Below are 12,609 nucleotides of genomic sequence, written 5' to 3' on the forward strand. Positions count from 1 at the left end.
TTAGACAATTTTGATGTATACAGCTGCAGTGGTTTTCAAACTAGTCCTGGTTCAAAGGTTTCCCTTTAACCATGTGTAGGACAGATCGTCGGGGCAAGTCGGTTAAACTTGGTGATGCTCAGATTATTCTAAAGTAAGATGGGGTGGGATTAGAACCATGTTTCCCGAAGTGTAGCAGATCCGTGACGACTTTGGTTGGTACATGGCCATGGCAATAAATAATATTGAACCACATAATGAGAGACTCACTACCTTTTCAGTTGCATTTCATTGCTTGTGACTGAGTTGTCAAGGGGGAACTTTTAGTTTGGGGGGAGCAGGTATCTCACACCTCTCCAACTCCTGCTACTTGGCATTTTTAAGTAACAGCGTTAAGAACCTCCGTTTCAGAATCTCCGACAAGCAAAAGTAGCCAGCTAGAATCCAGCAATGTGGTTTTGTTTTCAGTCTCGTATTTAGTTTTATGGTCGCTCTGTTTTTTCACAAGTGATACTGCTTTTCTATTTTTAGTCATAATATACTTTCTTTTCAAGTAAATGTATTCAAGTAAAAAACAGTGAGTCCGTTTTTAAAACAGTGTTAAGTAAATAATAGTTCAAGATTATAGCAAAATTCCCAAGGTGTGCATAAATAAAAGAGAGAATGGGAAATAGCAGATTTGAATATCTTTAATGTCCCTCCCTTAATTCTGTGAGTTTCCGTGTCGGACAAGAAGGAAAATATCTTATGCAAGTTGATGCATTAACCAAAGCCCAGCAGGTAGTCCTCTCCCTCCTACACACAGATAAACACGCGCAGGGACTCCCGTGAAGTAACACAGATAGCGCTGGGCCAACTCCTCAGTTTCACGCCTTTGGTTCCCATCTCATTTTGGGAAACAGAAGCTGTGAGCACGTTGACCGCTATTCTGGGTCGTTGGCCCGGAGCCATTCTTTGGCGTCAAGGATCGTTTCCATGGGCACATGGAGGTGAAAGTATCACGATCAATTTGAAGATACAGATCACTTTGAAAGGAGGAGGAAGTCCCCGATCTTGACTAGCAGCAAAGCTATCCCAGATGGTATGGCTCTTAGTGTGGCAAGCAGAGTGCGCCAGTTACAGACCATTCATTGGCCTGCCCAAGAATGGGGCTCTGGAGTTTGGAGCCTTTAGGAAGCCCTTTTGATGGTCAGCAATCTCAGGTAGGGACTCACTGAAATAGCCCCCAGCCTGGTGGTGTTCAAGTGCCCACAAGGACTGTGAAATCAAATGGGAGTGTGTTTAGTGAGCACAGTCTGAGGCCTGGGCTTCAGGAACCCTCAGGAGCAAGGGTGACCCCTGCGTGCCATCCTCTGTGTCTGTCCAGGTTCGCTATTGCAACTCCCTGGATGAGGAAGAGAAGAGGGAGCTGAAGCTCTTCAGCAACCAGCGGAAACGTGAAAACCTGGGTCGTGGCAATGTCAGGCCCTTCCCGGTCACCATGACAGGAGCGATCTGTGAACAGGTGAGCGTGGATTGCGAGGCGTGCCGAGGGGATCGCTCTGGCATCCTTTCACTCATTCATTCAACAGTTATTTTAGTGAGAACCTACTTTGTAGGCCTGGGGGATACAGCCGTGAACAGAAGATTTGAAAGCTTGATCTTGCCCTTGTAAGGAGTTCCGTTCTAGGAGAGAAGTCAGACAGTAACATAAATAAGATAGAAAAAATTCAGTGGGGAAGGGGGTTGGTGTTGGCAGTGTGCAGTGGTTGCAGTTTTCAGTAAAGTGACGGGGAAGGCCCCGCAAAGACATGCAGGAACTGTGAGGGGGAGTGAGTCATGCAGATGGTGGAATGGAGCGGGGGTGGCTAAGGGAACAAGAAGTTCAAAGGCCCTGTGGCAGGAGCCATTTCTGTTCTGTTTGAGGGACAGCAGGTTGGCAAGTGTGGCAGGGCAGAGGGGATAAAGAAGAGAATGAGTGGATGAAGTCATGTTTCACAGAGGGTTGGGTAAGCCACTGGAAGGAGATAGGGAGCCATTGGAAGGATTTGAGCAGAGGAATGGCATGATGGAATTACATCTCAAAATGAGTCCTTTAGAAAGTGGAATTTGCCTGGACCATGGGTCAGCCTCTTTCCCAGGGTCATCCCAGGACCAGTGCCATTTAAGCAGGTGGTAAATGGTCACCTCCTTGGATTTGAGGGTTCTTTAGCACAGTGCATGAAGCCCCCTGCATTCTTTCTAGGACCTCAGTGAGTCGAAAGTCTGGATTTGTTTTTTTCTTCGACTCTCCTGTAGAGTGCTCCGGGCATGGTGGAGGAGGGTTTTCAAGAAAGCAGGGTGGGAATCCAGCCTGCCTGGGTTCACCCTGCCCCACCTCTTGACCTCCAAAAGCCTTCTGGTGCAGATGGTCATGTTTTAGACACATCTCTTAGGCCTGCTGCTAAGAGTGTAGCCCCATCTAACTCCTTAAGCGCTTTGGGGACCCATTCACATACTGAAAATATATGAACTGGATTGAGGAAGAGAAGGCAAGATACTACCTGAACGGAGGGGATACCATTTGGGGGCCCTTTTTGGGGATTTCAGAGGGGTAGTGTGGGAAGGCTCAGGTGCATGGAATGGAGATGCTACTTAACAGGGGAGCCAGAGGACCACAGATTTGGCAGTGGGATGGGGTCTTCATCCTTGACACCTGCCCCTGAGGTGTAGGTGGTCAGAGGTTAAGATGTGAGATTCTGTGTGCTCAGTTCAGGGCCTCTGCCACTCTCGGGTCATTCTTTACACCAGTCCAGGCGGACTTCCCTGAGACAGTGGGAAGGTTGGGTGTTTCATGGGCAGGTGTCAAGAGTGGCATGGAAGAGTGACGAGAGCCTGGAGGCAGAAAGACATAAGATTGACTCAGGTTTCTGCCAGATGGCAGTGACCATGTTACTTTTCCTAATGGTTTTGCTGCAAAATGAGGCTAACAGATGCCTAGGTCGTAGAATCACGGTGAGGATTCAGTGGGATTCTGTGTTGTTAAAGTAATTAAACAAGGAGGCCATTGGACTGGGGTGGCTCTAATGCCTCGGTAGCCTGTATCAGCAGACCAAAACCTAAACCGGTCAGGGTAGTGGAATCCGAGAAAGTGAAACTGAACAACCAATTGCAAACAGCCAACCAGGCTTTCCCAAATAAGGGGACTGCTTCATCTCTAATCTCTGAAATACTTTCCGCACTTTGCTTCCACGTCTTCTCTATAAAAATCTCTCCCCGGGTTCGTGACCTTGGAGCGCTCCCAACAACCTTTAGTTTGATGCTTGTAGCCCAATTCGAATCAGTGTTGGAGCAAATAAACTGGAACACTTGAGTGTGCCTCAGTTTCTCTTTTAGAAGTATGCATACCTCAGCTACCAACGTTAGCACAAAAGGCAGGGGTAGCACTTGGCATAACGTAATGTCTTTCTTATGTCTGGTCACTCGCATGAATGAGGCCCCCGAGACTATTCCACGAGACCTTGACTTTCTTTTCTATGAAGCATCACAACCCTTCTGATGGCCAAGGTGTGGGAAAGGTTTGGAGGTCGCTTTTTTCCTCCTTGGACATTGCCCCCAGCCACTCATGTGGAGCCATAGTGCTGGACCCTCAGGCTGGGAACCTCAGGCCAACACCGTGGTCAGCAGAGAGCCTCCCCCCCGGGCCTGTTACCTCACACTTCACTCCTCCCTCGAAGACTGCACCGCATTCATTTTATCCCAAGCGCAGCTGGAAGCGTGGGTCATCAGGGACTCTGCCTTGTTCCTTTCTGGGTAGGGGAAGGAAATGAGTGAGAAGCTCAGGAAGGGGAGAAAGAAGCAGCCCTTTTCACAGTCTGGCTTTAGGAGTGGTACCTTTTCAATCGGAACTGTGTAAAAAGATGGTAGGTAAAAAAAAGCATCCCTGAAAGGCTTCTAGAGAAGATGGTTATGAGTGGGCATATCTTTATGAACCCACTCCCTACCATCCAAAGTGCAGACCTCCAGGTCCTCCCAGAGTCCCTCTAAACCCCCTCCCCACTCACGCATCACCCAAACCCCACACAGCCTACTCTTTCTAGCAGTAGTCCTGGCTGGGCCTCTGGAGGGAGTTGGCAGTATCTAAAAGATAATGAGACCTCCTGCTGGCAGACTTTTCCTTTCTCTCCCACCTTTGGGATTGCTTCTTTTCTCAGTGACAGGGTCTTCCTCATGTTGGCCCTAGGAGGGGCAGTGGGGGACAGAGAAGAAAACCCTGCCTGCCTGTGTGTAGAGCAGGTAGCACAGTAACTGACTTGCAAGTAAGCGCTCAGTCACCAGCTAGTCACCAGCCGGTGGTGGCCGTGTATCCTTCCCGCATGGCGCTGAGAGACGAGGCGCCGGTGTCCCTCTTCCTGACGTTTCTGTTCGCCTTGCAGTGCGGAGGCCAGATCAACGGCGGGGACATTGCTGTGTTTGCGTCGCGCGCCGGACATGGTGTCTGCTGGCACCCACCCTGCTTTATCTGTACTGTCTGCAACGAGCTCCTGGTGGATTTGATCTACTTTTACCAGGATGGGAAGATATACTGTGGCAGGCACCACGCGGAGTGCCTGAAGCCACGCTGCGCAGCCTGTGACGAGGTCAGAGTCCGCCCCGCTCCCTGGGTTACACCATAGCCAACACGTTGTCCTGTGGTTCCTGCATGGAAGAAAACCGTAGGCCACTCCCCTCCCTTCTTATATTAACCCTTTCAAAAATGAAGCCCCACCATCCCTCGTTGCTAGAATGTCCAGGACTGTGACCTGCTTTACTGAATGTGACAGTCTCATGGGCCGCTAGGTGGAAGACAGTTTCTAGGGCTGAGGACATTTCCAGGGGCACTAGGTCAGTTCAGAACTCTAAAAAAAAAAAAGGCTTTGTGCAACTTGAGATTTCAGCCCAAATCCCAGGAAGTCGTTGTCATCAGTGATAGTGTGTCGTTTATCTTAAAATCTTGGGTTGCCTGAGATTTGATGGGACAGTTTGGTTTGAGAAGACAAGAAAATGGGTAGCATGATTTGATTCTCCCACAATTTACAAAAGGTCTGATGAGGATTCAGGGGGCAGATGGCTACTCCATCTGGATACCTGTGCCCCACACTCTTAAGAGGTACTTGAATTTGCTTTTCCGAGTAAGAAAGCAGTCCGGACACAAGGTTCATACCTGGTGTTTTCTCCCAGCAGAAGCACACCTAGGTGTGATCTGGGAGCTGAAAGATAGAAAGCCTGGTTTAACTTAAGAGTTGGGGACAGAAAGGAGAATGTTCTAAACCTGACCGATTTTATGGGACAAATTAGGAGAAAGATCTTGGACAGGGGTTTCTTCATGTATAAAGTAGGTTTTTGGTTCCTTCTGACCCTATAACCAGCAATGTGGGACCCTGAAAATAACACTCCTCTTTTTCATCCAGAGTCCACTATTACCATGGGCATCTCTTCCTTAAAAGCCGCCAATCAGAGACTCACTCTTCTAGAAGGAAGTCAATTGGCCTTATCTAACCTGGATTCTAATGCTACCAGTGATATTCAACAGAGACCCTCTGGGCAGGTCGTCGGTCCAGTTCTAGTGATTCTGGGCAGCCCCTTTTCCTGCCTGCCTCAGTTTCCACATCTGGAAATTGGTGCTCATAATACTTAATATTATCTAATGGCAAATAGAATAGGATGATTAAAGTGGTTTGAAATTTTTGCTTATTGAGATCTTATTCATACAGCATAAGATTTACCCTTTTAACGTGTACAATTCAGTGGTTTTTAGTGTATTCACAGAGTTGGACAACCATCACTACTGCCTAATTCCAGATCATTTTCATCACCGAAAAAGCAACACCAGGTCCATTAGCAGTCACTCCCCTTTTCCCCTCCCTCTAGCCCCTGGCAACCAGTAATCTAGTCTCTGTCCCATGAATTTACATATTCCAGACACTTCATGTAAGTGGATTAATGCAGCATATGACCTTTTGTGTCTGGCTCTGTTCACTTAGCACAGTGTTTTTGCGGTTAACCCGAGTTCCAGCATGTATCAGTACTTTCCTTTTCATGGCTGAATAATAACCAGTTGTGTGTATATATCACATTTTGTCTAGCCATTTATTAATTGATAGACATTTACATTGTTCTCACTTTTTGACTATTATGTACAATGCTGCTATGAATATTGATATACGAGTTTTTGTGTGGACATATATTTTCTGTTCTCTTGAGTATATACCTAGGAGTGGAATTGATGGGTCATATGGTAGTTCTATGTTTAACTTTTTGAGGGAATCTAAACTGTTGTCAAGAGGAGCTGCACCATTTTACATTCCCACTATCGATGAATGAAGATTCCAATTTCTCACATTCTCCTCGGTTCTTTTCTTTTTTTTTTAACATCTTTATTGGGGTATAATTGCTTTACAATGGTGTGTTAGTTTCTGCTTTATAACAAAGTGAATCAGTTATACATATACATATGTTCCCATATCTCTTCCCTCTTGCGTCTCCCTCCCTCCCACCCTCCCTATCCCACCCCTCCAGGAGGTCACAAAGCACAGAGCTGATCTCCCTGTGCTATGCGGCTGCTTCCCACTAGCTATCTACCTTACATTTGGTAGTGTATATATGTCCATGCCTCTCTCTCGCTTTGTCACAGCTTACCCTTCCCCCTCCCCATATCCTCAAGTCCATTCTCTAGTAGGTCTGTGTCTTTATTCCTGTCTTACCCCTAGGTTCTTCATGACATTTTTTTCCTTAAATTCCATATATATGTGTTAGCAAACGGTATTTGTCTTTCTCTTTCTGACTTACTTCACTCTGTGTGACAGACTCTAGGTCCATCCACCTCATTACAAATAGCTCAATTTCGTTTCTTTTTATGGCTGAGTAATATTCCATTGTATATATGTGCCACATCTTCTTTATCCATTCATCCGATGATGGACACCTAGGTTGTTTCCATCTCCAGGCTATTGTAAATAGAGCTGCAATGAACATTTTGGTACATGGCTCTTTTTGAATTATGGTTTTCTCAGGGTATATGCCCAGTAGTGGGACTGCTGGGTCATATGGTAGTTCTATTTGTAGTTTTTTAAGGAACCTCCATACTGTTCTCCATAGTGGCTGTACCAATTCACATTCCCACCAGCAGTGCAAGAGTGTTCCCTTTTCTCCACACCCTCTGCAGCATTTATTGTTTCTAGATTTTTTGATGATGGCCATTCTGACTGGTGTGAGATGATATCTCATGGTAGTTTTGATTTGCATTTCTCTAATGATTAATGATGTTGAGCATTCTTTCATGTGTTTGTTGGCAGTCTGTATATCTTCTTTGGAGAAATGTCTATTTAGGTCTTCTGCCCATTTTTGGATTGGGTTGTTTGTTTTTTTGTTATTGAGTTGCATGAGCTGCTTGTAAATTTTGGAAATTAATCCTTTGTCAGTTGCTTCATTTGCAAATATTTTCTCCCATTCTGAGCGTTGTCTTTTGGTCTTGTTTATGGTTTCCTTTGCTGTGCAAAAGCTTTGAAGTTTCATTAGGTCCCATTTGTTTATTTTTGTTTTCATTTCCATTTCTCTAGGAGGTGGGTCAGAAAGGATCTTGCTGTGATTTATGTCATAGAGTGTTCTGCCTGTGTTTTCCTCTAAGAGTTTGATAGTTTCTGGCCTTACATTTAGGTCTTTAATCCATTTTGAGCTTATTTTTGTGTATGGTGTTAGGGAGTGATCTAATCTCATACTTTTACATGTACCTGTCCAGTTATCCCAGCACCACTTATTGAAGAGGCTGTCCTTTCTCCACTATACATTCCTGCCTCCTTTATCAAAGATAAGGTGACCATATGTGCGTGGGTTTATCTCTGGGCTTTCTATCCTGTTCCATTGATCTATCTTTCTGTTTTTCTGCCAGTACCATACTGTCTTGATTACTGTAGCTTTGTAGTATAGTCTGAAGTCAGGGAGCCTGATTCCTTCAGCTCCGTTTTTCGTTCTCAAGATTGCTTTGGCTATTCGAGGTCTTTTGTGTTTCCATACAAATTTCTCCTCAATTCTTGTTTGTCTTTTTCATTTTATGGTCACCTTAGTTGGTATGAAGTGACATCCTGTGGTGGTTTTGATTGGCTTTTCCTTAATGGCTTATAATGTTGAGCATTTGTTTAACGTATTTACTGGCTATATGCATATCTTCTTTTTGGGAGAAATGTCTAGTCAAATCTTTTGCCTATTTTTTCACTTAGGTGATTTTTCTTTTTCTTGCGGCTTTGTAAGGGTTGTTTATATATTCTGGATATTAGTCCCTTATCAGATATGTGAATTGCAAGTATTTTCTCCCATTCTGTAGTTATATTTTCACTTTCTTGATGATGTCCTTTGAAGCATGAAAGTTTTTTATTTCAGTGAAATCCAACTTCCATTTTTTCTTTTGTTGTCTGTGCTTTTAGTAGTCATAGGTAAGAAACCATTGCCTGATTGTCTGATCCAAGTTCATGAAAATTTACACCTGTGTTTTCTTCTAAACATTTTATAGTTTTTTTCCTCTTACATTTAGGTCTTTGATCCCTTTTGAGTTAATTTTTATATGTGGTGTGAGGTAGGGGTTCAAATTCATCCTTTTTTGTATGTGGCTATTCAGCGGTCCCAGATAGATTTGTTGAAGAGAGTATTCTTTCTTCCATCGAATGTCCTTGTCACCCTTGTCAGTAATCAATTGGCCATAAACACTTGAGCTTATTTCTGCCTTGATTACTGTAGTCTGCAGTAAGCTCTTAAATCTGTGCTTTGAAATTGTAAAAAACTCTGTCTTAGGGGTCAAAACACAAATTCTTCTGAGGGCTAGACAGTTATCGTAAATGAAGGTGACTCATTTTAAGGTAACAGTGAGTGGTGAAAAAAAATGACAAGCTACAGAACTCATCACTCATCTGAAAGCAGCAACCCCTCTTATGGTTGCCATGCAAGAATGTGTAGCACACATTGCCAAACATGTATTTTCTAAAGAGAAACCAGGATTCCAGGTGTTTATATGACATTTCTCATTTTAAAAAAATATTGTATATAAGCCAGATTAAATCGATATGGCCAAAGTGCCCATGAGCTGTCAGTTTTTAGTCCTGCTTTATATTCTTTAGGGTAACATGTTCTTTGTCTTTATACAATGTGGTTAAATTAATCACCGACCAGGCCAGAAACTGTTTAATTGTGCTTTAGGCAAATCCACACGTGGGAACTGATATAGATAGAGAATAAACATACACATATAGATTTTCTGTTTAATAATTGGTGGACAGGACCTATTTCTCTACCCTTCCAGTTTGGGGCCCTCATAGCTTTCTACCTTTAAAGTACATTCTCATGGCTGGCTCTTATCCACTGACCATTTGGCTTCTCCATCTCCAGATCATCTTTGCAGACGAATGCACAGAAGCTGAGGGGCGACACTGGCACATGAAACACTTCTGCTGCTTCGAATGCGAGACAGTGCTGGGCGGCCAGCGCTACATCATGAAGGAGGGAAGGCCCTACTGCTGCCACTGCTTCGAGTCCTTGTACGCAGAATATTGCGACACCTGTGCCCAACACATAGGTGAGGCAACTCTTGGTGCTCAGCTTGGTCCTACTCTGACTGGATCTGCTTTGTGTCTGGTATAGTTAGAATCCCTTTGGTTGTAAGTGATAGAAACCCAACTGATACTACCTTAAGTGACAAAGGAAATTTCGTGGCTCACGGTACCAGAAAAGCCAAGAAGGAAATTGGTTTCAGTTAAGGATGGTTCAAGGATTCAAAGCCTGGTTCTTTTTTTCCCCCTCTGTATCTCAGCTCAATTTGCTTTCTCTTGGCATCATCTGGAAGCAAGCTGCCTTCGCAAGGTGGCCAAGATGACCCCCCAGCTACACTTAGTCTTAGCACTGGTATTCTCTAAAAGGATGGGATCGTGTTTTTTCCAGTATCCAAGTCAGGTCCTCCAAATAGGAATGCTGTAGCCCCTCATTTGGTCATCTGTTCCACCCTGGAAAGAAAAGAATACGGAGTTCCCATTGGTCTGCCTGAATCATAAACCCACCCCCAAGGTATACAGTCCCACTACCAAAGGGAGGAGGAGAGGTCTCGGAGGAAGATATGAGGGGAAAATGTAAACAGACGTCTTCCACAGCCTCCTCGGAAAACCTCGGGGGTCAGCAGAGGGAGGAAACAAAGCAGTCCTCGTGGTAGGAAGAGATAGTCAAGGAAACCAAATGGTTTCTGGCACGCATGTCTTTAAAAAAAATCAGCAAAAGCTGACCCAGCCAAAAACAAAGTGAGAGAACCTCAAATAGCTCAGAAGCTATAAACTCCCCAAAGAAGTGACAGATACGAGATGGTGAAAATCATTTTCCCTTTTCATGTAACTGATTTGTTCAGCCCTTCAATGCTATTCCCGATCGTGCTGCATCTGTAGCTTCTTATTCAGCTTTCCTGTTCTGGCACCTTGAGAATGAGCTGCCCTTTAAAAAGAAAAAAAAAGTTGGCAGCAGATGAATGTCTTTGAGACCAGCAGCCTGATCTTCCTGTGGCTTGTGCAATTCCAAGAAATCTGCTCGGAGGCTGCCAGCTTCTTACCTGTAGTTGGGAGATATGGAGATAATCAGTTTGAGAGCCTGTTGTGCCCCGCTGGGAGGCATCTGCTGTATGCTTAGTGGTCCTTTGTCGTTGAGTCCATCCCGTGGACTCAGGCCCACTTCCGTGGAGCTCTTCTGCGCTGAAGTCCCTGCCAGGCCCAGGGTGGAGCCTTGCTGTGCCAACCTTGGTCCAGCAGCGTTCCCTTCTGGGGGCTGGGGTGTTGCGAAAATCCCCTTTCCCCAACCCCTAAAAACCTCCCCCTCTCACAGCCTGATGCATTTCTCACAGGGTCAAAGAGGTTAGACAGACATACCTCCCTTTATTCTAAGAGCTAGGAAATGAGCTTGATTTGGACAGGTGGTGGGGCAGGTGAGGAAGGGCGAGGGGTGGGACTCGATCCGGGGAAATGGTGTGATGGTGCTGACCCAGCACTGCTCACTGTGGCTTCTGGGTCTGCAGGGAGGTGCCTGCGCCGCTGAGAGAGGCTGAGTATAGACAACTTACCTATGGCAGCCATACCCCCTGCTTGTTAGTATTTCTGTTCCTTCTGTCCCTTTCCATTGAGGCTTAAAAGCCTCTCCAGAAACTGCCACTTAGAATTTTTGCTCAGTAGCTTGGACAAGAGGAAATATGTCACCGCAGCATGTACACCTCAGAAGTTCCCTGTTTTCTTCTGTTTCTGTCTTCTTTTTAGCTTTGATTGGCATTCCCTTCTCCTTCCCTCTGAAAGCCATAAAAAGGCATCAGTGCTTTATCAGAAAAGGGGACCACTGTGGCCTGTAGTACTTATCACTGCTGTGGTTAAAATGCTGTCCCTGATTTTTCTTTTCCTAAATCCACTTTTCTGTACAACATACTTTTCTTGCAGCAGAGAAAGGGTATGCTGTGTATATCACACATACCGCAGTGTCTGGGTGCTTTGCTCTGACCATATTATCCAAATATTCCCTATTTATACAGCCACTCAGTGTGGACCCTACAGCAGGAAGCCGTTGCCAGGGCAACGGTACTTTTGCCTGCTCACAGCAGAGTAAATAGTCCTATAAACATACCGAGGCTGTAGCAGCAGTAGACACATACACCCTCAGAGAAGTACTTAAAGGGCTTAGGGAGGGAATAAAAAAGGAACGCTTAGATGTGGAACGGCCGAGCCCTTTTCCAGATGTTTAGAGTTCAGGAGCAGTTCAGAGCACCATCTGACATCGTTGATGTTTATCAGGGACCACGTTTCACTGCCTGCTGGGCCGCTTTGGAACATGCCTCCCCCTCCGCTCTCCCTACCGCGGCCCGGCCTTCTGTGAGGCCCCCATCCCCAGAACTAGGCCCCCTCTGCCGCATCTGAGTATGTTTCCTCGCAGAAGCACAGGGAGGCAGCTGGTGGAGGAACAGCCCATAGGAACTGGACTTGCTGCACACCTCTGAAAGGCAGTGGATAAGGCTGCAGCTGCCTGGGGTGCTGTGCTGAGTTGGAGCTCACTCTGAGGACCCAGGGCAGCTGGGATGTCAGTGGAAGCTCTCTGGAGGAGAGGGAACAGGGGAGAGGGGAGGGAGGGCCGAGCCAGCCTCAGAGTTCTTTCTTGGACAGCATCCAGGTAGCGGCCCTCAGAGCAGAGAGGGAGACGGGCATTGAGACCTAATAAAATCTCAAGAAGAGGGCTGGGAAGAGTTAGCAGAGCACTCACTGTATCTTAACTCAGTTAGTTCTCAAGCAGCCCTCTGAAGTAAGTACTATTATTATCCCTGTTTTATTGTGGAGAAGACTCAGGCACAGAGACATGAAGCCACTTGCCTAGGGTCACACAGCCCAACAGCGGCCCAGCCAAGATTGGAACCAAGCTGACGGGCTTCAGCATGTTTACAACCAGCTGGCACGGCGTGGAGCTGCGATTTGAACTTGCGTTTGTCCGAGTCCTGATGCCTCACCAGGGAGCTCGGCCTGCCTGTGCTGCCTGCCCCTGCTTCCCCCGGCAGCCTGACGGAGGAGAAAATGTTTTTGGAGCCCCAGCTTTGCGCCTGCTGTCTCTAGCCCCTCCCCCGCCAGTTCTCACTCCTCCTGG

General features: G+C 46.0%; 1 protein-coding gene across 1 annotated transcript in view; it reads left to right on the forward strand.

Annotated features, from left to right (window-relative positions):
* PRICKLE2 (prickle planar cell polarity protein 2) overlaps nt 1-12,609 on the forward strand; it is a 339,199-nt gene that overhangs the window by 279,574 nt on the left and 47,016 nt on the right. Inside the window, exons 4-6 of the mRNA XM_065885383.1 lie at nt 1,346-1,483; nt 4,374-4,577; nt 9,352-9,538. Coding sequence (XP_065741455.1) covers nt 1,346-1,483; nt 4,374-4,577; nt 9,352-9,538 — 529 coding nt within the window. The remainder of the gene's footprint in view (nt 1-1,345; nt 1,484-4,373; nt 4,578-9,351; nt 9,539-12,609) is intronic.

The sequence above is a fragment of the Phocoena phocoena genome, chromosome 10, assembly GCF_963924675.1.
Source record: "Phocoena phocoena chromosome 10, mPhoPho1.1, whole genome shotgun sequence".
In the NCBI taxonomy this organism is placed as follows: domain Eukaryota; kingdom Metazoa; phylum Chordata; class Mammalia; order Artiodactyla; family Phocoenidae; genus Phocoena; species Phocoena phocoena.